General features: G+C 39.0%; 1 protein-coding gene and 1 long non-coding RNA gene across 4 annotated transcripts in view; one reads left to right on the forward strand and one right to left on the reverse strand.

Annotated features, from left to right (window-relative positions):
* Window positions 1–1,400: 1,400 nt before the first annotated feature.
* The window catches only part of crb2a (crumbs cell polarity complex component 2a), a 28,640-nt gene continuing 5,798 nt past the window's right edge, over window positions 1,401–24,242 (reverse strand). For 2 of the 3 annotated variants that reach the window (XM_020707833.2, XM_004075064.5), the window contains exons 2-13: window positions 16,204–16,896; window positions 14,660–14,855; window positions 13,674–13,813; window positions 10,865–11,035; window positions 10,670–10,783; window positions 8,714–9,667; window positions 6,690–7,261; window positions 6,434–6,599; window positions 5,424–6,294; window positions 5,092–5,208; window positions 4,059–4,185; window positions 1,401–2,162 (exon numbers count right to left, since the gene is read on the reverse strand). In XM_020707833.2, the coding sequence (XP_020563492.1) occupies window positions 1,941–2,162; window positions 4,059–4,185; window positions 5,092–5,208; window positions 5,424–6,294; window positions 6,434–6,599; window positions 6,690–7,261; window positions 8,714–9,667; window positions 10,670–10,783; window positions 10,865–11,035; window positions 13,674–13,813; window positions 14,660–14,855; window positions 16,204–16,822 (4,269 nt within the window). In that variant the 5' untranslated portion in view covers window positions 16,823–16,896 and the 3' untranslated portion in view covers window positions 1,401–1,940. Of the gene's footprint in view, window positions 2,163–4,058; window positions 4,186–5,091; window positions 5,209–5,423; window positions 6,295–6,433; window positions 6,600–6,689; window positions 7,262–8,713; window positions 9,668–10,669; window positions 10,784–10,864; window positions 11,036–13,673; window positions 13,814–14,659; window positions 14,856–16,203; window positions 16,897–17,615; window positions 17,748–24,242 lie in introns of those variants that run through there. The other variant, XM_078955866.1, reaches the window with a different exon arrangement.
* LOC144996408 (uncharacterized) lies at window positions 12,485–14,816 on the forward strand. The gene is made up of 3 exons (XR_013659371.1): window positions 12,485–12,610; window positions 12,751–12,824; window positions 14,681–14,816. It is a non-coding gene; the product is annotated as an uncharacterized LOC144996408 (long non-coding RNA).

The following is a 24,242-nucleotide window of genomic DNA, read 5'->3' on the forward strand; positions in this document are numbered from 1 at the left end:
GAACATGTTAAAATCACCAGAAGCACAATTTTCATTGGAGTGGGTCTTTAACGAGATGGAAATGATGCAAAGTTTTGGAAGCTATGGCAGAAGATGCCAGAATCATGGATGGTAAAGTTGGAGGGTGGTGTTGGAGGTAAGAGTACGGATGGAGGCCCACAACAGCTTGTAAGTGTCTGGGGTGTTGCTTTCATGTTATGGTAGCATTCTGTCTTGACCTTGATGACACCGTCTTAGGAAGACACAAACAGGGCTCTGATACAGCTTAGATGGGATGTTTGGTTTGTGCCATTTCCTCCTGGCATCTCCCAGTGGAATGTGCTGTTCATGGATTAGATCAATCAGCATCGGATTAGGAGATGAGGGATTAGCAGACCTGGAAGACAGGGAGCTAACTGCATAAAGCAGGCAGTGTGTGGTGCTGTAGGTGTCAAAGGCTGAAAAAGTCATGTGGTGGATGAAGGGAGGACAGAGAAGGCCAAGTAAAAAAACAATCTAGATTGGAAGACTTGAGCCTGTCACAGAACCTCAGAAGTGTTATTGGGACATGAGATGATTTATGGAAGGAGACAGTAATCTTAATGTAAAAGGAATCAGATTAATTCCATAAAATGAGGCAATGAAAGCGGCTGGATGGCCCAGTTGACTGTAGGACTGGCACATGAGAAATCAGGGTTTGTTTACCAGGGGGTGCAATGAGCTTCATCCAGTGTGGGTCCATAAGCAAGACCCTTTACGCTACATTATATTACCAAAAGTATTCTCTCACCCATCCAAATGGTCAGAATCAGGTGTTTTAACCCTTGTGCTATCCTATGACCCCACCCTTACATTGACGTGTTCTCCCTACCATGACAAAGGTGGATAAAGGTGAAGAGGATTTCATGTAATCCATGGACACCAGTGAAGATCACAAATCATTGAAGAAAAAAGGTTCAGCGCACTGTCTTGGGGGGTCTAGATGACCCAACTCCCAATGTTTACAGTCTGGCCACAGGTGTATAAAATCAACCATTCAGGCATGCAGACGGTTTTACAAACAGCTGGGAGAGAATGGGCCGCTCTCAGGAGCTAAGGGAATTCCAGCTGGGAGTGGGACTGTCATAGGATTCTGCCTGTGCAGCAAATACGTCATGACATTTCCTCGCTCCTAAATATTCCACAGTCAACTGTCAGCTCTGTCGTAACAAAATGGAAGAGTTTGGGAACAACAGTAACTCAGCCACAAAGTTGAAAACACAGAAAACACAATTTTCATCAGAGTGAGCCCTGAAATTAGGCTCTCGGATGTGAACTGATATAAAAAAAAATTAATAAATCAACAGATTAACAAAATAAACATATCATTATTTTAAACCAATTTTTTTTTACTAATTTAGGCTTCACAAATCAAAACAATGTGTGCATAAATAATATTTATTGATGTTAGTTACGTTTTTAAAGAATTATACATCTTCATAGCACAAATAACAAATAAACAACTCTAAAACTGATATGAGGGCTGAGATCTGCCGAGGACAAAGTGAGAAAAAGACCTACCGGTAATTTCTCACAGAACTTCCTGGATAAAAAAAACTGACAGAGTGCAAAAAAAAATTAACCTGTCAGAAAGGCCATGTGTTGTTCTGTCTGTTTGCTGTTGCTACACCGTTAAAATCCTTTTTAAGAACTCAAATATTTGTACATAAAAAGTTCTGAAAAACATCATTACAATCGCCTTTGCTGGTGCTAAAAATTAGGTTGCATTCATCATTTTTTGACAACACAGCATTTACAGCCACAATGAACGCAAAACATGAAATGCTCCAAACAGCTTGCATGAGGCTGACTGCACTGCAGCAGCCGTGCTGCTCCTGCAAGAGGATACATTGTGCCAGGAAGCAATCCTTGCATCTGCCTGCAGTGTCCGGACCACATCCTGGTTCCTTCATGGGCAGATGCTAGATGAGTCTTTCTTCCGGCGGTACTTTGAGCATACTGTCCATCTCCAGCCGAGCTCCAGCCAGCTCCTGAGCACTGGGGCTGTACACACCTTCAGACTGGCGCTTCCTCCTTGCTGTGAGCACTACGAAGGTCAATCCAATGATCAGGATTAAAGTGCAGAGGCAGAGCAGCGGGACAATTACCACCAGCCAGGAGATGACTTGTTTATGAGATTCTCTCTGCAAGAGAGCAGACAATAAAATGGTCTACGTTACTTACAGAACCGATGAAGGAATGGCTTCAGAAATTATACGTTAGCGAACCAAAAGCTTGTCTTTAATTTCAAATGTACTCAAATCTTTTGCTAAAGACACAGGTTAAAATGAAAGATTCTGAGCATTTTGAACACACTTCCATTCAATATCTATACCAGGGGTGCCCAAAGTGGGTTAGCTTTTTGTCCGCCAAGACGTGGCCGTGGAAGCTGCTGAGTGTTTTTTATGTTCTTAACATCCCATCCGTTGTCTATCTATAGTATACCATTGACTGTAAAATTAGTATGAGTAACCCTCCCCCCATCGCAGAGGGTACCCGTTGGCTCCAAAAAGCTGAAATCCCATAGACTTATGTTGAGAAATGAACAGCTATATACTTATGAAGCACTGTACTACCTTCCTTGAAGTCCTAAAGTGTTTCACAGTGACATTTCTGCACAGTCTCACCATTGCACACACACATTCACACTCTGTTGCCAACATATAACCACCAGGAGCAATCTTGGGTTTAGGACAATGGGTGGGCAGAGCAAGAACCGAATCTAAAATTTTTCGATCAGAGGTCAACCGCTCTACTTCTTCACCACTGTTTACCCTGGTGATTACCTTGTTAATCCTATTTTTTTTCATGATTTTTTTTCTCGATTGCAAGTTATTCAGGTTATAGACTGACCAATCAGATACCTCAAAAAAGTATGTGTTTCAATCAATTGTTCAAAACGTTTGATTGACAGATTCTCTTGAGCCCACTTTCAAATGGTAAGGGTGTGGTCTTCCAACAAGCTCACTCAATATTGGAGTGTTTGACTCGGACCAATCACTGCTTACTAACTTGGTCTGTTCCATCTTGTCATCTGTATCGCAAAGAGAGGTGGTGACTGAATTGACTTCCTTTGGTTAGAGCTGGAAGGAAGTCATTTCTAAGGGTGATATCACACTCACTCGGTCCAGTTCTCCTATACAGTCAAGGGTCTACACACAATTTATCCAGATAAGGGTATGGGGATTTCTGGAGAACAGTCCAACCGTCTTTATGGAGGAGGAGGACGTACCCTGGACCTACTGCAAGTCCTTAACAGGAACATTTTCATGAGTATATAATTATACACACTCCTGATGAGGTTATGAGATCATCAAAATTACCTACACAACATGCAATAGTATCGGTTAGTTCAAAAGGGGCCCAAGTCCAAAGTTTTTTTTTTCCAGGAAATGATTTTAATTGCATATCTTAAAGGGAGGCTACACCAAATGATTAATACTTTACCCAGATTTAGCAACAGTGCATAGCTTACAAATGCTATAATATGAAGCACCTCACCTCACTTGAAATAAACAGGGGCACTGCCATATTGGATAAGTAGTGTTGCTATCTGTGGGATAAAGCAAAACCCATGCAAGAGAGGCCCAAGTCCAGGAATTTTGCACTTAATGCATTTTAAATGTCAAGCATAGTCAATACATTACAACGGACTTGGAACTTTTTTGCACATAATCAGATAGCTTTTCCCTTAAAGACCACAGAACATATAACAACTCTGTTTTGAAAAATTGTGGATTGGGCCCCTTTTGAACTAACCGATTCAATTAGACGGAATCAGGAAGCTGTCGTACGCAGAGAAAACCTATCCATGCACAAGTATATAAAACAAATTTCACACAGCAGCAGTTCGAAGCATGAATGGATGGACACACTGAAGAATAGATGTAGAATTTCCAGCAAGTTTAACAAAGGTTAGATAACAGCAACTCAACTTAAATTGCAACTTACCAGTTGTTATCAATAAAACCTATATTTGCTGGTCTACAAATGCTTACAATCTGCAAAACACTGAAAACATATAATAGTAAGAAACATACGTGATCGTCACAGACTGGACCACTGTAGCCAGATGGACATTTACAGACAAACATGTTGAAACGATCCAAGCAGGAACCCCCGTTTTGACATGGGTTAGATTCACACTCGTCCATCTCCAGTTCACACCTGCAATAATGAATAATAAATAAATAAAAAAATAGAAAAAAGCCTTACCCAAATAGTTACAGTTCCTCTGACTGTACCCAAATCACTTAAACTAGTAATTGGTATCAGATTCATTTTATTTAAATGGTTTGTTAAAAGAGAACTGAAAGTTTTCCATTTTTTCATACAAATATTTTGCCTTCCTCACACACTACAATCAGATATAATGTACCACAAAGCTCTTTCCTTCCAGCCTGCACATTCCAGTTTTTAAAGTTTCTATTATGTAAAATAACAAGCCAGAACAGGCTACATTTTTATTTATATTGCAGATAACACTAAGCTTTACTTAACTATTAACTCTAAAACATAATAAACAAATTCAGGTCAGTTTCATTGCATTTTTCTGCTAAAAATTAGGGTCCCTGTAAAAATAGGAAAGTAACATATTGATTTTCATCCATCCATTTTCCAAGCCTGTTCACTCCCTTTCAGTTTCAGTTGGTTGCTTGAGCCTATCCTGAATACTGTTGGGTGAAGTACACTCTGGAAAGTTTACCAGTCCGTCGAAGGGCCACACACACACATTCATAAGAAAGGACAATTGTCAATCACCAATTGACCAACTGTTGTCCCGATCATGTTTTTTCAGGCCAGATCTGAATACGAGTTATTTGACTTTGAGTATCTGCCGATACAGAGTCCGTAATTTTTGTTAAACATTTAAAAAATGAACAAATTTAATAAACAGATCTGGGTATTTTCCCCCTATTTTTCTTTTAATAACTTTCTTTTACCAATTAATACTTAAGCAGAGCATTTCTGAGAAGTAGCTTAAACAATCAAGTATAAACTACTGAAAATAGGTGATAAATAGTCATGTGAGAAAGTTTGGTGAGTTTAGCTTTAGTATCTTTGGTATCTTACCTGCTTCCTGTGAAGCCAGGCTTGCATGTGCAGTTAGCTCCCCACAGGCCGTCATTGCAGACCCCATCATTAATGCATTGGACATCTGTGTTACACTGTATAGGAGGAAATGTCCACCTAAAGATAAGGAATTGAAAGAAAAATGAACATGAAATGTAAAAACAAAACTGTCAACTCAGAATCAAAGTATGCAAAAGACATTTTCGCAAATATGTTGTCTTTCTGATGCAGCAAAAGACCACCCAAAAAGTGAAACCAGCACAAGCTGGTTGTCACTTAACAAAATAATTTCACCTAAATTCTCTAGAGCTGATTGCTAAATGAGTACTCACTGGCAACGGGGGCCGCTATAGTCCTTGGAGCAAAGGCAGGAGTATGCGTTTATTCCATCTTGACAGGTCCCTCCATGTTCACAGGCGTGATCTTCACATTCATCAATGTTCTCATCACAGATCCTGCCCGTGTAACCAGGGTCACAGTGACACTCATAGCCTGCCAGGTAGTCCTTGCAGCTGCCATGAACGCAGGGCTGAGATCCACACTCATCAGCATCTGTTTCACATTTAACTCCCTCCCATCCAGAGTCACACAAACAGCCAAACTTATTGAAGAGGTCTTCACACGTGGCTCCATTTAGACAGGGGTTTGAATCGCAAACTGGGGCACTGGTGCAGCCCAGCTGGACTTTTGGTTTTCCAAGTAAATAAAACTGAGACTGCTGTGGAGCTTTGATGTCATCCCTAAATGGTAAATACACTCCTCCTAACCTCACAGCACCCAAACAGCCAGTGAAGCTCTCTGCAATGGATACTTTGGCCCTGTCCTTGTTGAGAAAGCCAATACTTCCTGTGCGGTGTGGCACACTGCTTGCATCTGTGATTCCATCCACAATGATGATCCACGGGGAGACTCTGCGCTTCCTCTCCACCATGGAAACATTCACTCGGTGCCAGAGTCCATCTGCCACTTGACGGATCCCTTTAAAGGTCAGCGATTCAGCCTTGTTGTCAATGTGGATCTCCACCCAAACCACAGAATCCAGAACACCGACCATCAGAAGGTCAGAACCCCAGGTAGCCTTAAGAACCACAGCATTCTGTGATCGAGTCCGCAGCTCCATGTAGATGTTAGATATCGGTTCAACCAGTGAGCCTCCAGGGCTGAAATGGATGGGGTTGTTGTCAAATGTGGCATTATTAATACCTAAAAGCAAACACAGGGTAATGTGAGAATTTGCTTTTGATTGAATAAGCCCCACATACCCTGACTAAATCATCTAAAAATGTATAATTATAACAGTCTGGTACAAATGTATTAGTGTGGTAGTTGTAGAAGTTCTTACACTCGTATCCAGCAGGAAGGTCCACACAATGACTGCCTTCCATACAAGGATTTTTAACACACCACACTCGAGTTTCACAGGTCTTTCCGGTGTATTCCTCCAAACAAGAACAAGCAAAATCGTTGAACAGAACCGAGCATTCGCCTCCATTTCGACAAGGTTTCACCTGCAATGACAAGCGTTAGGAATTAATTTCATAGCAATCCATGTATTTTTGTCTGAAAAAAACAAAATATAGAAAACAAACATTTCTTACCTTGCATGTATCATCACTTATGCATCCCTTCTTTACATTTTCAGCTCCACTTGGTAAATAAATGGCTTCGTTTGAGCCACCCCAGGGATCTTGGTCCATTTTCACAGAGTCTATGCGTAGATCCTGGAGGCAGCCTTTGAAGTACCCACCCCACTTATCCAAGCTCCAGTCCCTGAGAAGTCCTCCTATATACGCCTGATCCCCTCTGTTTACTGTAACTTCAGCGATTTCTCCAATTCCATAGTAAAAACCTGCATGACCAAAAATCACCTGTCTCTGTTTGACCTCCACAAACAGAAGCTGCTTCTCACCAGTGGTCACAAATATTGGAGCTGTCAGTGATGCGCCATTGGGCAAAGAACTAACAAAGATTCTGCCCATCCCCAGGTACACTGAGAAGTAGACCTCGCCCTCATCTTTCACGCTGGGCCTCCTCAGCTGGAACAGCAGTCCATCTGGTTTCAATGACTTCAGGAAGAAAGAGACGTTGAAGTTACTCCCATGATTTTCTAGTACATTGAAAGCAAGGAAACTGCTGGTGTTCTCGTGGCTAAAGGTCCATGACGGGAATTCTGTAAAAGGAAAATGAAAAGCTTAGATTAACTATAAAAAATACAATAAAACCTGTATTTTGGTTCAACGATTTTTGTGAAACAACACTTAAAAAAAACGTTTTCTTAAAGACCCACTGCAATAAAAATTGTTTTTAATATGTTCTTGTAGCATTTTTCTGGTGATGGAGGACATATATTGAGACAATTTAGAAAAGACCGTATTTTTAACATAGAAAAATACACTGAGTGGGCCACAAGTTACCTGCTCCGAGCACTCAGGAACAAGTAAGGGAAGGGGGGCGGGGTTGTTCCAAGCCAACAATCCAACCCACAACTCAAAGGTGAACTTCTAATGAACTACCACTGCTCTGCAGAAACTATTACCTAGAAATGGCACAGGTTGTTTTTTTTGGGCTAAAAACAGCATTATCATCACTAAAAGATCACTGGAAACACTTGGAAATTGAACAAAAAGATGACCAGAGTGGGACTTTAAATTAAGAATCTAAACCTACCTGGACAGTATTACATACATTAATTAGAAAAATCCCTGTCTTACAAGAGCTGACAAAACTACCGTATTTCAGGAGAACTTCCTCAAGTCCATCCAAGCATTCATCATGACAAATAGAGGCAGCTCCCATGAAAAAGAGGTTGAGGTTATCCTTTTGACTGAAATACTGTCCTCCACAGCAGTAAAAAGCCTATAGAGATGGATACTGATACTACCATACCATAATTAAAATGTTGTGAAAAAAGGAAATTTTTACGCTGAAGAAAAAGGAAGTGTCTTCTAAATCCCTTTGAAATGATGTATCATTCTGATTGCTATGGGAGTTATTAGTTTCACATGTTTGAAATCTGAAAGAAAGAGTAGTTGTTATAGAAATATTGACTCATACCGACACGGACTAATCACTGCTCACTGATGACGTCTAGCTCCAACATGATGTATTCCAAAGAATAGCGTCTGAATTGATTTCATTTCATTTAGAAGTGGAAGTAAGTCATTTTCTATGGGTGACGTCACAGTCACTCAGTCCAGTTCTCTTATACAGTCAATGGGTTAAAGATATATATTTCTTTTGTCTATTGTTTTGTGTTGTTTTGGTTGTTTAAAAATAACCCAATTCCAATTCCAGTAGGTAAAAATACACAACCTTAAAATAAAGTTTCTTTTTGACCTTTTTACAAAAATTTTACAAAAATTCTTTGGTAAACGTATCATATTTGACTGGGATTATTATGAATAAACAAACTAAATAGTGACAAAAATGCCATGAGACAAAATTAAAACCTAGAGGAGAGTTTTTAATCAGATTTCCAATTTTGTCTCTTTTTTCCAGCTTTTTAACATCTGACAAAAAAAACAGAAAAGCGTTGTTTCTATTGAAGATCATTTTAGTGCAGTTCAAACTACGTAGTTTGATTAGACTGGCATTAAATTTACTAGGAAAGGTTATTTCTTACCTTCAGAGCAGTTTTCACCATGGAAAGGACGGAAGCAGTCACACTGGTAGCTGGTCCACAGGTCCACACAAAGTCCTTGTCCATCACACGGGTCATGTCCACACCAGTCCTTCTTATTACATCCAAGCTCAAAGTGTTGACCCTCTGGAAATGCTTGTGGTAGAATGGGTTTTGTGTCGATCAGTAGATCTTCCATGCATCCGATGAATCCTGTGCCACTTTGGGAGAGCTCCATCAGCTCCCCCACCGCTCCCCCCACATAAACATGAGTAAAGTCTTCCGAAGGGGGAAAAATGTGTTCATCTGTTCCACTGTCTCTGAAAGTGCATCCGTCTCTGTCACAGTCTGGGCTTTTCAGGATCAAAACCAGACCCTCTCCGTCCCAAAACACATGGACATCCCTCCACTGCCCATCGTTTACCACACCAGGATAAGTTATCTCCAGCTCAGCCTCCAGGGAAAAGGCTTTAGCGTGAATACCACCATTAACAATCTCCAAGAGAAGGTAATTATTCACGTTCCCTCTGAAGAAAAGCAGCATGTTGGGTAAAGTTGTCTGAAAACGCAGCTGTACTCCAAAACGTTGCCCTGCGTTGTGCTTGAGACTCCTGCGGGTACGTCCCTCTAGGTCAACCTGGAGGTGAATAAATCCAGAAGAAGAAAAGGAGAACGTTGTCTTTGTGGAGCACGTCTCGTCGTAGAAGCCATGAGGACATAGGCATCTGTGACCGTGCACTCCGTCTTCTAGCCATGGAAGGCAGGTGGCTCCATTCTGACACTCATGGTTGATGCACCCGTAGAGTTTCACATCACAGCGATCTCCCCCCCAGGGGTATTCCCCTGGATCGGCTTCAGGGCAGTGGCAGGTGAAGGAGGCTCTGCCGTCCTCACAACTGCCGCCGTTCTGGCAGGGCTGACTCTCACACTCATTAAAGTTTATTTCACACTGTTCACCTGTGGAGAAAGGATGCTGATTGTTAGATATGACAGAAATGGAGTTCAGTGGGGGGGTTGCAGGGGAACAGACAACAGACAACAATGCTTCTGTTTGTTGGATGAAGATTGTTGCTGGGGCAGCTGTGGGTGAAAGTAAACTGAATGTGTCTCCTATGAGCTGGGACGTTTTAAAACCTTATTCCAGTTAGTTTCAATGTGCATATCATGTATGTTTTTCTTTATTTTTCAGTACCATTTACCAGTTTTTGAACTGTACAGAAAAATAATATAATCTTTTATGCCTTAGTCACATGCATCCATACATGGGGTTGACCAATACGGGTCAAGGCTCATGCAGCCATCTTAAGGGATGTCATGAAACTGGAATGTACCATTGTCGTGTGTGTGGTAAGTGTATCATGACCCGTGAGGGCAGTTGGAACTACGGCATTACCAGCATAAATAAGATGCTAAAATTTTTTTGTAAACTTTAGTTAACAAAGTCTTATTATCGCCTCAAACCGAAGGTTTAAAAGAATCTTAAACCATTTTGTGGTGTTTTTCAGGCATTTTACAGATCAAGCGAAAGTCAAGTCTTTGGTGATATGATAATCCATTAGGGACTGATGGAATACCACACGGAAGGGCACTGTGTAATATATTTGTTATGATAAAGAGCAAAATGAGCTTTCTATAGTTGCTAAATAAACAAATGATGCAATTGTTGCATCAAAAAAAGAGCATGCATGTATGTTCTGCCTGACACACACAATCTCCACCAACTTTTTGAGGTTCAACAAATTCTTGATAATTTTTTTGATTATAAGTATCAATACAAGGGTTCGTTTCAATCACAATTATTTAAATGTTAGACGATAGTTAGAGAGAAAGGCATTTTTAGAAATGGCTTTTCTTAAACTAGAAACTATAGTTAATTAGTCCTCCTTAAGCAAACAAGGAGCTGTTAACCAGCAAATGCATGTATGACCTTTTGGATGAATACTTAGTATGTAAACTTACCTAAGAATCCAACAGGACAAGCACAGCTGTAGCCGTTGACCTTATCCTGACAAAAACCTCCATTCTGACAGGGTTCAGACTCACACTCATCAATGTTTATGGAGCAGTTCTCTCCTAGAATGTCAGTCAAATAAGAAGTTTGTCAGGTAGTTTTAATGTTGGATCATGTAAATGAAATGATGTAGCTTTACTGACCTGTAAACCCTGGTTGACAGTGGCAAATATATCCAGCAGCTTCTGCAAAGCTGAACTTCCAGTCCAGCTCCCAGTGAGACAGATCTGAGCGTTCAAAACACTCTCCGTCATTTTCACATGGATGCTCAATGCACTCATCTATGTCAACCTCGCAATTGTGTCCCTCATAACCTAGAAAACAATGAAAAAACAACCAAATTACCCTCATATCTTGCAGTTCCAGAAAACTACTTTTCTAATGATGCAGTATATTTACTTCGTTTTTACTTAAAAGTAATTTTTTTAAATAAATTGCCAGTTCTTGAACATTTACAATTTGGGGGTAAAAGGTACAGGAATGACTCCTTCAGGTTCTGACTCTTATGTCAGAGTTGTGTGTTTAGCTAAAACATGGAAAAGCACAAGGAAGTCCTTAAAAGCCGTTTTCTTCCCAGCAGCAAACTTTATATCATAACAGTATTAAAGTGGACATGAATGATGTGAAGCACAAGGGATGCAAGTGCAGTTAATAAAGTGCATCTCTGTCTATGTTCTCTAGTCCAGTGTTTTTCAACCTTTTTTGAGCCACGGCACACTTTAACCTTGACAAAAATCCCGCGGCACACCAGCATCCAAAAAATAAAAAAAAAACAGAAATTCATGGTCTGTATTGATCGACAGCCCCCCCCCCCCCCGCCCGCCCGCAATCTCACGTGTATTTTTGTGATAATTGTGGCCGGAAAAGCAGGAAGTTGCGGCTGTTTTTTCTAAGAGATGAAATGAAAGTTAAATTAGAAACATTTAGAAACTGTTTGTTTGTTGGGGTTTCAAGGCGTTTCGCAAGGACAACTCATTGTGCGCTGGGACACTGGCTCTTTAAGCCAATGCATCATGGGAGATGTAGTGTGAAAAGTGCCGAAAACTTGCAGAAAGACTGGCGTCTCTGAGATTTATTGTATTGTCCACTTGTTTCACGGTCTGACACCGGACTCTGTGGAAAGCTACACCGCTAAAGAAGAGCTTTAGCCGGTATTTTTGTTAGAACTGAGCGACTTTATCAGCAGAATTAAGAACAAGGAAGTGAAGACTTTAAGCACTTCTGATTGGTCAGACTGATGACATGTGATTAAGCCTTCAAGAATGATTGGTGGAGACAGTTAAAGGGACGGGACTTTTCCGCAAACTGTCATAGCTGCAGGTAAATCGCGGTAACGTAATCCTTATCAAAATGTCTTTAATAGAATTAAATAAACACAAAGAAAAAGTAATTTTAAGATCTTTCATATTCCTAACTACTCAGTGTTTTATCAGGGCCTGTTTGGATGAACAAAGAGCTGATATCCTGGAGATGAGAAATGTTTTTAGATCAGTGAATGATTAATGAGGGCAATTTCTCCACGGCACACTTGACCATCTCCCACGGCACACTAGTGTGCCGCGGCACACTGGTTGAAAAACACTGCTCTAGTTTAAAGCATAAAAAACGACCTTAACTAATGTAACATAAATAATGAATAATGGCATTTTGTGTTTTTTTGCATAAATGAATATCTGTGTTGTTTTTACTATCCCCAAACACACATCTATAAATCTGTGGGTGCTTTTTTTAAACGGTTTGGATCCTGTGGTGTTATTTTTTAACAGCTGGACAGCTCTCTTCTGGTTTGTTTGAACCACTGCAAAGCTATTTTCTGCAACAGCACTCTGTTCCGCACTGAGCTTCAACTTGGAGAGGATGGAGGACAACACATCACCTTGGGGTATTCTGTACGTCCAATATCTGCAAAATACAATCCTAATGCTTTCAGGCAGGTTTTTCTTCTGGATACAACTCAGGATGTTTTTTATTATTAAAGTGATTTACAGACTTTTACTAATTTGCCGTTAAACTGTTTTGTGCAAATCAGGTTTTGGGAGATCTGTGTGAGACCTGACAGGATGGTAACAGATCTGCAGCATGGACAAAGCTCCAGGAACTGAGGTTTCTTTCATTCTGTCTTTGTTGTTTTTCTGCATAATCTGACAAAAATCTCAGGTACCTGGTGACTCTTTGACTCTCTTGACCTTTTTGGGTTATTGTTAGGGTAAATATGACTCAGCAGGCTATAAATTGATCTGAGGTGGACTTTTTTTATGTCTGGCCACTCAGAGCAGGCTTTAAGTTGAAACAAAGATGTAAAATTTATGAATTTTATTTGAAATTTTTGATTTGATTTGAAATGGTTTATTTCAAGCAATCAAATAAGAATAATACACAAAAACATTGCAATCATCAGTTTTACATTCAAACAATGACGAATCACACTTAGGATAATTAGACAAATTAATAAATAGTGCTTGAAAGGGAGTAGAAGGAAGCAAACTTTTATAGTCCCACCCCTGTTGTACCATAACCATTTTATCACATGATTTATCGTTATCATTATGAATGGCTCTGGATAGTCAGTCAAAGATGGATGAAAAAATCTGAATTTAATGAACTATGGTATAAAAATTTTGAAAACCTTTTTCTTTTGGTCATTTTTAGTTGATTTCTCTGTAAAGTACGGGACTTAGCCTATTCAAAAAGATTTAGGACTATGATAGAATTCATTTAAATTGTTTGCTGTTCTCATTCTTTCAGAATATGATGGGCATCGAATTCCTCAAAGATATTGTGTCTGGTTTATTTGTGCAACCTTTCCTTCAAACTGCATCCAAATCAGGAAAACCACTTCAGCTTAAACCTCCAGACACAGATTTTGACTTCTTCACTCATATATAGCGAGTTACCTCAAACTTTCCCTCTGGATCTGAGAATATACTTTGGGGACATGTTGCTCAGTAGTACCTGGCCAACACATGCAGGTGTATCCTTTGATTCCCTCTACACATGTAGCTCCATGCTGACAGGGATCAGATGCACATTCAAGGATGTCCACCTGACAATGGTCTCCCTCAAAGCCTGTGTCACTGCAGTCACATTCATAGCTGTAAAAGACAAAACATATATAAGTATTTATCAGGATGAAAAAAAACATATAAGGTGAAAAACCTGATGTTCATCTTGTGCTTGAAAAAGATCTGATCTTGAAACACTACTTTTAGATGACTTCATTTGTCATTAAAACTTTCACAAGTTCTTTTGGATATTGTTTATTTGATCATTGGCTTGAAGAATACTTTAATGACACTTTAAAACTGTGTTGTATTTATTCACTTTCTTTGCTCACCTAGCCTTCACTAAAATAAAAAATATATTAATTTTATTTTGATGATTTGTTTGCTGCAAAACGTTTCATTGAGCCTGTTTTTCTTTTTGTCTTTTTGTTGCTTCATGTTTTGCTCAAGTCTCAAAAGAGCAAAAAAGTTAAATCCTAACATTTGTTTTCATGAAAAGGTGATTTTAAGAAATATCTCCTTTTAGAGTTTATTGGCCATTAAAAAATAAAACAGAAGTATTAAGTTGTTATTTGTAAAACAAAGATCATTTTAAATCTAACTTTTTGTTTAAATTGGGAATGTTACTTTTACTTCATATTTATTTTATTTGTGATAATTTTTTCTACATATGTTATGTGTTCTATTGCTATAGCTGAACCAAACTAACTCAGAGTTTTAACAAAAATAATTGTTTTGAGATTCTGCCCCAAAATTGACATTGGACCAATTTGGCCCCCACCATGATTATTTTTTGGAGTTCTCAATGGCCAAAATGTTTTTTTCTTTCCAAGACATCTTATATTTATTATTATATTTGGCCCTGGGACAGTAATGTCAAATAACCAGAAAAGTCAATGATATTTTTGACTGTTTTCACATCACAAAGACCATCACCTGTTCACCATGTCCCGACAGAACGCTCCATTCTGGCAGGGTTCGCTGGCGCATTCATCGACATCCACCTCACAGTCAGTGCCATCAAACCCAGGCATACACTCACAGGAGTACATTCCAAACAAGTCATGGCAAATGGCACCGTTTTGGCAGGGATGGGACTCGCATTCGTCGATTTCAGTTTCACAGTTCACTCCTGAAAATCAAGCAGAAGAAAATAACTGAATATTTTACACGGTTCATTGTGAAGATGTGGTGCTGGGGGTTATCAGTTCTGATGCTCCCAGTGGAGTTGAGTGTTATGAAATAAGCAAAATACAGACCAGATGCAAATTTGGAGATGAATTGTAAAAGTACTGTGAAAATAAATATTTGGTTATGAAAAAGACTTTTATTAGAACTGAGGTATTTTATTCACAAATATTCACAAATGTTCATATTTGTGTGTCTATTGGCCTGCAGGCGGAGGTACAACTGCAGTGATCTACACTCATTGGCCACTTTATTAGGCACACCTGGCAGTGGCCCAGGCTGTTGAGCAGGTCGTCCAGTGATTGAAGGGTCGATCCCCGCTCCCCCTAGCCAAATGCTGTTGTATCGCGGGGCAAGACACTTCCCCCTTCCTGGCTCCAGTGCGGCTCCACTGTAGTGTGAATGTGTGTGAATGTCCAGGTGATGGTCAGAGGGGCCGTAGGCGCGAACTAGCAGGCACGCCTCTGTCAGTCTGCCCCAGGGCAGCACTTGTTGATGTTTTAATTGCCTTTTCAACAAGGATATTTCTCCATTTTCTTATTTAATCTTTTTTTCTCTCTGTACCCAAACACCATCACACCCCTGGCGATCCGAACAGGAAGTACCCGCTGGTTCCAAGAAGCCAAAAAATCCTATGGACTTTAAAAAAAGCAACAACAGAAAAACGGCTATTAGTCCTTCTATTTGTCAGAGTAGCCATTCTTGTTCTGCTACCTTTGCTTAAAATATTCTTAATATAAACATTTTTATGATATTTTTTTCTTTATTGCAAGTTTATCAAGTTAAAAACTGACCAATCAGATGCCTCCATTAAAGTATGCAGTCTCACGACAAACGTTTAAAGCGTTTGAATGACATATTCTCCTTAGCCCACTTGAAAGTGGTAAGGGTATGGACTTCCAAAAATCTCACTCCTGTTTGGTGAGAGTGGTTGCCATAGAAATGTTGACTCAGACTGATGGGGGCAAATCACTGATCACTGAAGACTTCTGGCTTCATCATGGCCAAAAAGAAGGTCATATTTGTTTGGAACCAGAAGTAAGTCATTTTCTATGAGTGACATCACTCTCCTGTGGTCCAGGAGAGGTTAAAAGTTAAACACAAATATGATATTAGTGAAACAACCATCAATGATCGATGAATTAATCAAACGATAAATAGTAAATTGATTTATTTATTGATGTTGATGGTTTTAACTCATGATTTTGCAGCTCTACAACCAACAGGTTTGTTTTCACATGAATACATTGTGCTAATGTTTTAACTTTTCAGGTTTCTTGTATTGGACTCACCTGCAAAGCCTAGCAGGCAGTCACACTCATAGTGGTCCTTGTCGTTGATGCAGGTGGCATTGTTCTCACAGGGCTGTGAGGCGCACTCATTGATGTCGATTTCACAGTTGTGGCCCTGGAAACCAGGCACACAAAAACAGTGGAATTCTGCAACTCCGTCAATGCAGATGGCTCCATTCTGACAGGGCTCAGAGGAACACTCATTCACATCTTCTTCACAGGTCTTCCCTTCAAACCCAGGAGCGCAGTGACATTCAAAACCATTTGGTTTTAACACGCAAGTTCCATTGTTCCTGCAGGGTTCATCGATGCAGTCGGTCACACGTGTCCTGCAGTCCAGACCGCCATAACCAGGGGGACACCTGCAAAAGTATCCATTCAACTGGTCTACACACAAAGTTTGAGGTTCAGAGCAGGGGCTGCTGTGACACTCATCCACGTCCTCCGTACAGTTGACACCTGTAAGTCCTTCAGGGCAAACACACTGGTATTCTGTTTCACCAGGGGTGCTGATGCAGTCCAAACATGGAGCAAAGGTACAGGCTTCATAAAGTTCATCGCAGTTTTTGCCCATGTACTGCACTCCACCTTTAGCGCAGATGCAGGCATAATCGTTCATGGTGTCCACACAGGTAGCTCCATTCTGACAGGGTGCAGACAAACATTTCTCAGATGTAGCAGTGCAGAGAGTTCCTGCAAAACAAAAAGGCAATGAGCATAAATTAAGGGAGTAACAATTCTTTTTTTACAATGATTCAATTCATATAATAATTTTTGGTTGACGATACAATTCATAGTCAATTTTGGTTAATTTTGAACTATCCAATTCACTGACCAAAAATCTTTCCAGGAATTTTTTTTGTCAAAAATTCAACCAGTGACTGGGTACTGAACAGTGCAGGTGAAGTTTTCCACATTCCTTGTATTTCTTGTAAGATAGTCAAGTGTAAATTTAAAATGTGTAAAAACAAACAGGTAAACACGATAAATGGCAAATCCAATCACATTTTAGTTTCCTAAAGTTTAGCCCACTGTTGTTTTTCAGCATACATTTATGACAACTTTAATTAACAATGAAGTGCAACCAATAAAGATTCAGGTTAAACAATGGTAAGTTGACTGCTACTTCCGCCGCTATTTTTCAACATAAAAATACAAATAAAGCTAGAACATTATACCACACTGTATAGTCACATGTCTTTGCATGATTCCACATATTGGACTGTAATGGTAGCATGATCATTTTTTTGCTGACATCCGTTATCACATGTGTGTCCACTGTACTGGCACTTAGTCTTGACTTCAGATACAGAGTAAATCGAGTTCCATTCAACGTCTTTACTTTAATGTAAAGACGTTAAATGCATTATTAGGTGATCAAGGACTTTGTGGACTGGTGTGAACTCAATCACCTTCACATCAATGCCACCAAAACGAAGGAGATGGTGGTCAACTTCCGGAAAAAGGCTTCTCAGTCTCCCCCCGTGGTCATTCAGGGACTGGACATCGAGAGGGTGGATGTGTACAAGTACCTGGGCGTTCACAACGCCCAGGTACACACAATAAACAATAAATAAACACAATAAACTGGACTGGTCAGACAACACAAGGGTCCTGCACAAGAAGGGCCAGAGTCGCCTCCATCTCCTTAGGAGACTGAGGTCCTTTGGTGTGTGTAGGCCACTACTCAAGGCCTTCTATGAGACTGTCGTTGCATCAGCAACTTTCTATGCTGTGGTCTGCTGGTGTGGAGCAATCAACGAAAGGGACAAAAAGAAGCTGGACAAGCTGGTGAAGAGAGCTATCTCTTTCCTGGGCTGTCCCCTGGACCCAGTGGACTCTGTAGGTGAGAGGAGGATGCTGACCAAGCTGTCCAGCATCCGGAACAACCCCTCTCACCCCCTGTATGCGACAGTGAGGACTATGAGCAGCTCATTCAGGAGGTCCTTCATCCCAACAGCAGTCAGACTATTCAACAACATGGTCTAGGACTGTTGAAAACCGCTGCTGCTATTTATTGCCTTATTTAATCCATTATTTATGACCTGTACTTTTACTTCCACCTGGTATTATTATTATTTTTATTCTTACCCATTGCTACTTTGTTTTTCATACTTTCCAACTGCTATTTTTCTTGTTTTTGGCTGCTGTGACAACCTAATTTCCCCCCGGGGATCAATAAAGTCCTATCTTATCTTATCTTATCTTATCTTATCTTATCTTATCTTATCCAAATGGCATTTTCCAATTATATATATATATATTAAATATATATATATATATATATATATATATATATATATATATATATATATATATATATATATATATATATATATATATATATATATATATATATTTGATTATATATTTGATTTACTTCATTTGAAAATGATTTTATAATGGTCTCCGTCAATTCGATTGTCAACTTGCCTCAGACAGATCAATCTGGTTGGATCATGGGAATGTAAAATCGATTAATTGATAAAGTCAATGAATGGTTACATCCCCAGTCAAATAATTGATTTATTCACTAAAAGTTTTACTCTGACCAATAATCTCATAGTAAAAAAAGTCATAGTCACCATATGCCGAAATGGCACAAGCCTTATTGTATTAGCTAGTTGTAGCTCAGAGGGTTAAGCAGAAATCTGCAGATTGGTTGGTCATGGATTCAAACACCATCCTATAAGTTGAGATAGATTTTGCTGACAGAATCAGGAAACTGCTTCAGTCAGTGGCATCACTTTGTATCAACGGTTAGTGTTAGATTTAAACCAACAGAGGAGGCAGATCAAATCCAGTCCTGGTGAGGAGAAGATTCTCTGACCTTTCTGACATCCAAGGCTAATTCAGACTGTGACTAAGCCGAGACTTTTGCAAACGCCGAAATGGATATTTAAAAATCTGATTCTGACGTCAAACAATGTAACTAACTATATATAAATACATACACTAGAAAATCTTCTTTTCTTTTTCTTATTGTGCAGTAGCTGCTAAGATTAAACAAAAGGACCTAAGAAAAAGTGTCAATTGTTTAAGCTTTTTACTAAGATATTTGTTAAAGGTGTGGAGTCAACTTTACTGTCAAATATTCACAAAAAATACTTGGGAAAAATGATAAACAATTTCAGATCAGTCATAATGTGCCTACCAGTGTCTAAAGGGGAGAAATAAATACCTTTCATCTGTTCATAAATCCCCCTATTTTTCCAGTTGGAATTGCATTTTGCATCATGATTATTTTATAATTACTCTTTCTTGGTTTGCTTGACATATTATTCATATTATTGACATTTATTCAGTGTTTCAAACTATATTTGATTATTTCAAATTACTAAATTACAAATGTATCACTAACTTGTGGTGTGACTTAAGATTATGGCACAGAAAACCCCACGATAAACAAACACCTAAATAAAAAGACTAAAAGAATTAAGTGGGTCTAGGACCACAAGTCTCAGACCCATTCCTCTTGTTTTCCCAAAAGACCTGAAGCATCAGCGGAAGATTTTCTCAGTCATTCTTGTCAGGTCTGACAGGAATAAGCTTCTTTTCTACCATGACCCACCGTTGCTCTGGTAAAGCAGAAGGTTGTTGTCATTTCCAATTCAGCCTTAAGTGTGTAGTACATTAAGTCTTCGTTGGAGTCATTAATCTTGTTTGAACTTCACAGATTACAGTGGGCTTCAGAAGGGTTAGCTCACATCTCACAGACACAAGCAGCAGTCGAAGAGATCAATGAATCTCCATGTGTAAGACAAACGTGAGTTGAAAACAGATTAAATGGTTTTTCATGAAAAAAGGACGGCATCACACATTAAGGTTGTTTTGCGAATAAGGAGCTGCTCTTTATCCGTAACACATTCGTTGAGATGAGCCAGCAATTCAATTTATTACTGAAAATGACTTATTTGTCATCTTTTTATATCTGGCTATAGTTTCGGCACAAACTGATGACATTGGAATATTTTTTGCCACTCCTTTTTGTGTAATAAAGTTTACATTCATCTCTCTATTCAGCAGTTATAATTTCACGTTACAACTTTGTTTAACTTTGTTCTGGAAAAACTCATAATCAAGTTTTTTACTAGAGCATTTTGGGGGGGGGGCAAATGAGAACAGCAGAGTGAGAGAAATGGGGGGGGGGGGGGGCAAAGCTTTTTGCTGCCCCTGCCCCCATGTAGCTCCACCCCTCTATTTAGCTCATATTTATTTTTCAACTCCTCAGATGACATCAGAATCTGCCAAATGCAAGTCCTGAATGGTGGGAAGACTTTAACCCTTGTGCTATCTTAGATGACCCCACCCTTACATTGACATGTTCTCCCTACCATGAAAAAGGTGGATAAAGGTGGAAAGATTTCATGTAATCCATGGACACCAGTGAAGATCACTAATCATTGAAGAAAAAAGGTTCAGAGCACTGACTAGTTGGGTCTAGATGACCCCACTCCCAACGTTAAAGTGCCTAGCATAGCACAGGGTTACAGGTGGCATCCGCTCTGAGTGGGGTATAAAAGTTTAAATTAAGCAGCATTATTATTGAGGTTGAAACTTCTTCATATTTCAAAACCCTGAACAATATGCTTATTATATGTCTAAGAATCTGGTTCTTTGTCTCTCTAACCAGCGTTTTTGGTGTGTTTGAATGAAGAAATAAGGGCAATGACATTGTAAAGTTAATTTCAATAAAAATGAACAAACTTAAACACATCATTTTCCTGAAAATGCTTAAAATGCTCTTTTTTCTTAAAATGAATTTAAACAGTTTTACCTCATGACAGTCCTACACTGCAAAAACACAAACCTCTCCAAGTATTTTTGTCTTCTTTAAATACTTAATACACTTAATATAAGACTAAACTAACTTCCTAGTAACTTTTCAATAAAATGTAAAGACTTGTTAAAGACAATACATCTTGAATATCTTCTTGTGACATTTGAAACTTAGATTTATTATACAATTTGTAAGGATTCAGTGGTTTTGTTCTTGGTCATGTTTTTGGTTTTCTTTTTCTCAGTCACTCCACCTTCAGGTTCATGATCCACAGCTGTCTTCAGTTCAGTTAATTACCCTCAGCCTATTTAAGTGTCTTGGTTTCTGTTCTTCCTTGTCAGGTCATCTGCTCTGTTGTGTCACAGTTTTGTTTCTCCTCATAGTTTTGTCATGTTTCAGTTTGCCTATTAAATGTTTTAGTTCCTGTCACCAAGCTTGGTCTCCTGCATTTGGGTCCTCCACCACCAGTTCGTGACACAATTTGACAAATTTATCTTAAGCTACCAGAGTAATCCACCAAAGTATAAGTGTTTATAGCTAATTTCAAATATTAATTTTGTCTTAAAAGGGCAGGACATCTCAACTCATTTTAAGAAATCTTAAGACAATTTCTACTAATTCAATTGGTAGGTATTTTCCTTTATAACAAGAGGAAAGCATGTTTTATTCTCTATTTTTGACCTTTTTTCCAGTGTACAGTTTGTCTGAAAGTGTCAAAGGGATTACATGGTGTGCATAAGTGGAAACAGGGGATTCCCCACCTCCCCAGATCCACTTTCTCTGGTCTCTCTCGATAAAGAAATGTTCTTTTGCTAGCTTGAAACATTGTTGTGGGAAAGCTGAGGTTCCTATTCTCTCCCGTCAGAGAAAACTCACTGACAGGTCCCACACACAAAGATCTGCAGCAAACCAACGTCTGTCTTCAGTCAAGCGTTCAGATATGAACTGCATAAATAATTAGTGCCAGGTGGATGGAAACCCAGACTCACTACCAGTTCTAGAAAACACTTAAAAGTAAGTATAAAAATGTGGTTTTAAATGTAAATGTCCAGTGAAAAGACAGTTCCTTAGATCATCACAAATGTCTGATACTACCGAACAAACTGACGTTTTTTTAAGTCTTAATGTGTCCATGATGTAGTCTTATTTCTGTCAGTCTTTTTTTGGTTTACCCTTACCTTTTCGTAACAGTGTTCTGTTACAGAAAGCATGTTTCTCTACACAGAAGTGAGACAAACACAGTTCCAGAAACAGTGATGTGTTAAAACTCTGTAGTAATTTGCTTATCAGGAGATCCACATTACTCTTGTCACCTCTTATTCCCGTCCTTTAGTCCATCAGGTCCGATGGAGGTCCTGACCTCAGGATCTTCCCGAGTTTTAAAGCCTAGGATGGGGACAGTTCCCTCGACCGTCTAATGCCTCATCAGTGCGACAATTCCACAACTTAAGCCTTAGTCACATGCACCCATACAGGGGGTTAACCTGTAGAGGTGGTGTGAGTTTTTGTTTTTTTGTATGAACGTTTTCACTCTACAGCAGGGGTCGGCAACCTGGGTCACGTGGCACAGCTGACACCAAGAGGGATGGACTGTGACACGCAGGGGTGTGACATCACTAAGCACTTGATCTGTTGTTTGTTTGCATTTTTTGGATTTGAAAAAAGAATGAGGTTTGAGCGACAATCTTTACTCAAAATGAGCTTTTTCCCCTATGGGGTCATAAAGAAAGGGTCCATCCACTTGGTGGTTACTGTGACCCCGGCCACCTATATAAATACTGCCCCCCAGTATTGTTATGAACAATTTTTGAGGTAATGCTGAAATGTGTTTTAAAATGCTATTTAATGTGCTGTTTGTGAATAAAATACTATTTAAAATAATTGAAAATGTTTTGGGATTTCTTTGGAGTCACATTACAAAAGTTGGTGATGGCACAGTTGTTAAGGAGAAAATTTCCAATTAGCACCTCATGTCATAAACATTGCTGACCCTTGACCTGCAGGTCTACCCAGCAGACTATGACCTTGATAGTTCATGCAGACCATCTGCGTGCCCTGTAGGGGTTTCCCCCGTTTTTTGCCCGCAGACAGCTTGTATTCACCCATAAGGGCAGCTGTGACTAAGGCGTAACATGTTTGAACGTTAATTTCTGTCATACCCTTGATAGTAATTCCCTACTTTTTAATTATTTGTTTATGTTCATTGTCCAGTTTTTGTATGTGTTTTTAAAGAACCTAAGCAATAGAAGGATCCTCACCAGAACTTGGCTTCTCTTCAAGTTGAAACCTTTTTCTGTGGCACTTCATGTTATTTGTGTTATTTCTGAATTTTACCCTTCAAGCTTGATGCTTTGAATAAAGTCTCAGCCAAATGACAAAATAAAAAATTACAAATCCATTTCAATTCATTTAATGTATTTGGTACATTTTTGAATCAATCCATGTTACAGTTTCCTTAATGAAGAAAATTGTATCTAGGAGTTTTTACATTTAAAAAATGCCCATAATAGGCAATATTCAACTGATGTTAGACTATGGAATCATCTTGTCCATCTTTTTCAGTGACTTACATTCTGTCTGTGCTCTCCCCCTTCATTGATTAATCCAGTTTTGAGACATCAACCACCACAGCTGAATTTAAGATAATGGTTTAATGTGCTCCAAGTCAAATCATTTTATTTTCTTGTACCTATCCAGCCACTGATATGGATAGAAGCTGAGTCTCTTATTTTGAAGAAATTTTGTGAATATAACAGGAGTTATGCGATCTTTGGACATACATGTTTATATTTGAACAAACCTAGTTTGTATTTGAGGTTAACTTTCTTTTATTAATAATTGTATTAATTTTTTTAAACTCCCTTTAAGTTTGTGTGCTAACAGAGGAAGCGAGAAATCATTTTCCTCTATTTTGAATTTTTTTGACGGTTCATTGAAATCTTATTGGTCAAAGAATTGTAATGAAATAAAACCTTACTGCCTTTTACTTTGAGAAAAACTACATCATTGTGTTTAATTGGTAAAAAAAGAAATATCAGAAAAAACTGAACATCTACAAAACTTCCATCAATCATAAAAAAGTGAGTAGAAATTAAACTAAATTAAACTGTTCTGGTTTTGCAGATTGAATCTTTTTAACTCCAAAGATTAAGTCAATAAAGAAATGCAGGTTAAAGATCACACCCATGACCTAAAAAGATCATGAACTGGATTACATTTACATCCTAAAATGAATATTTGTTCTGGGTTTTGACATTAA

This window comes from Oryzias latipes, chromosome 12 (assembly GCF_053564925.1).
Source record: "Oryzias latipes strain Hd-rR chromosome 12, Olatipes_Hd-rR_3.1".
In the NCBI taxonomy this organism is placed as follows: Eukaryota; Metazoa; Chordata; class Actinopteri; order Beloniformes; family Adrianichthyidae; genus Oryzias; species Oryzias latipes.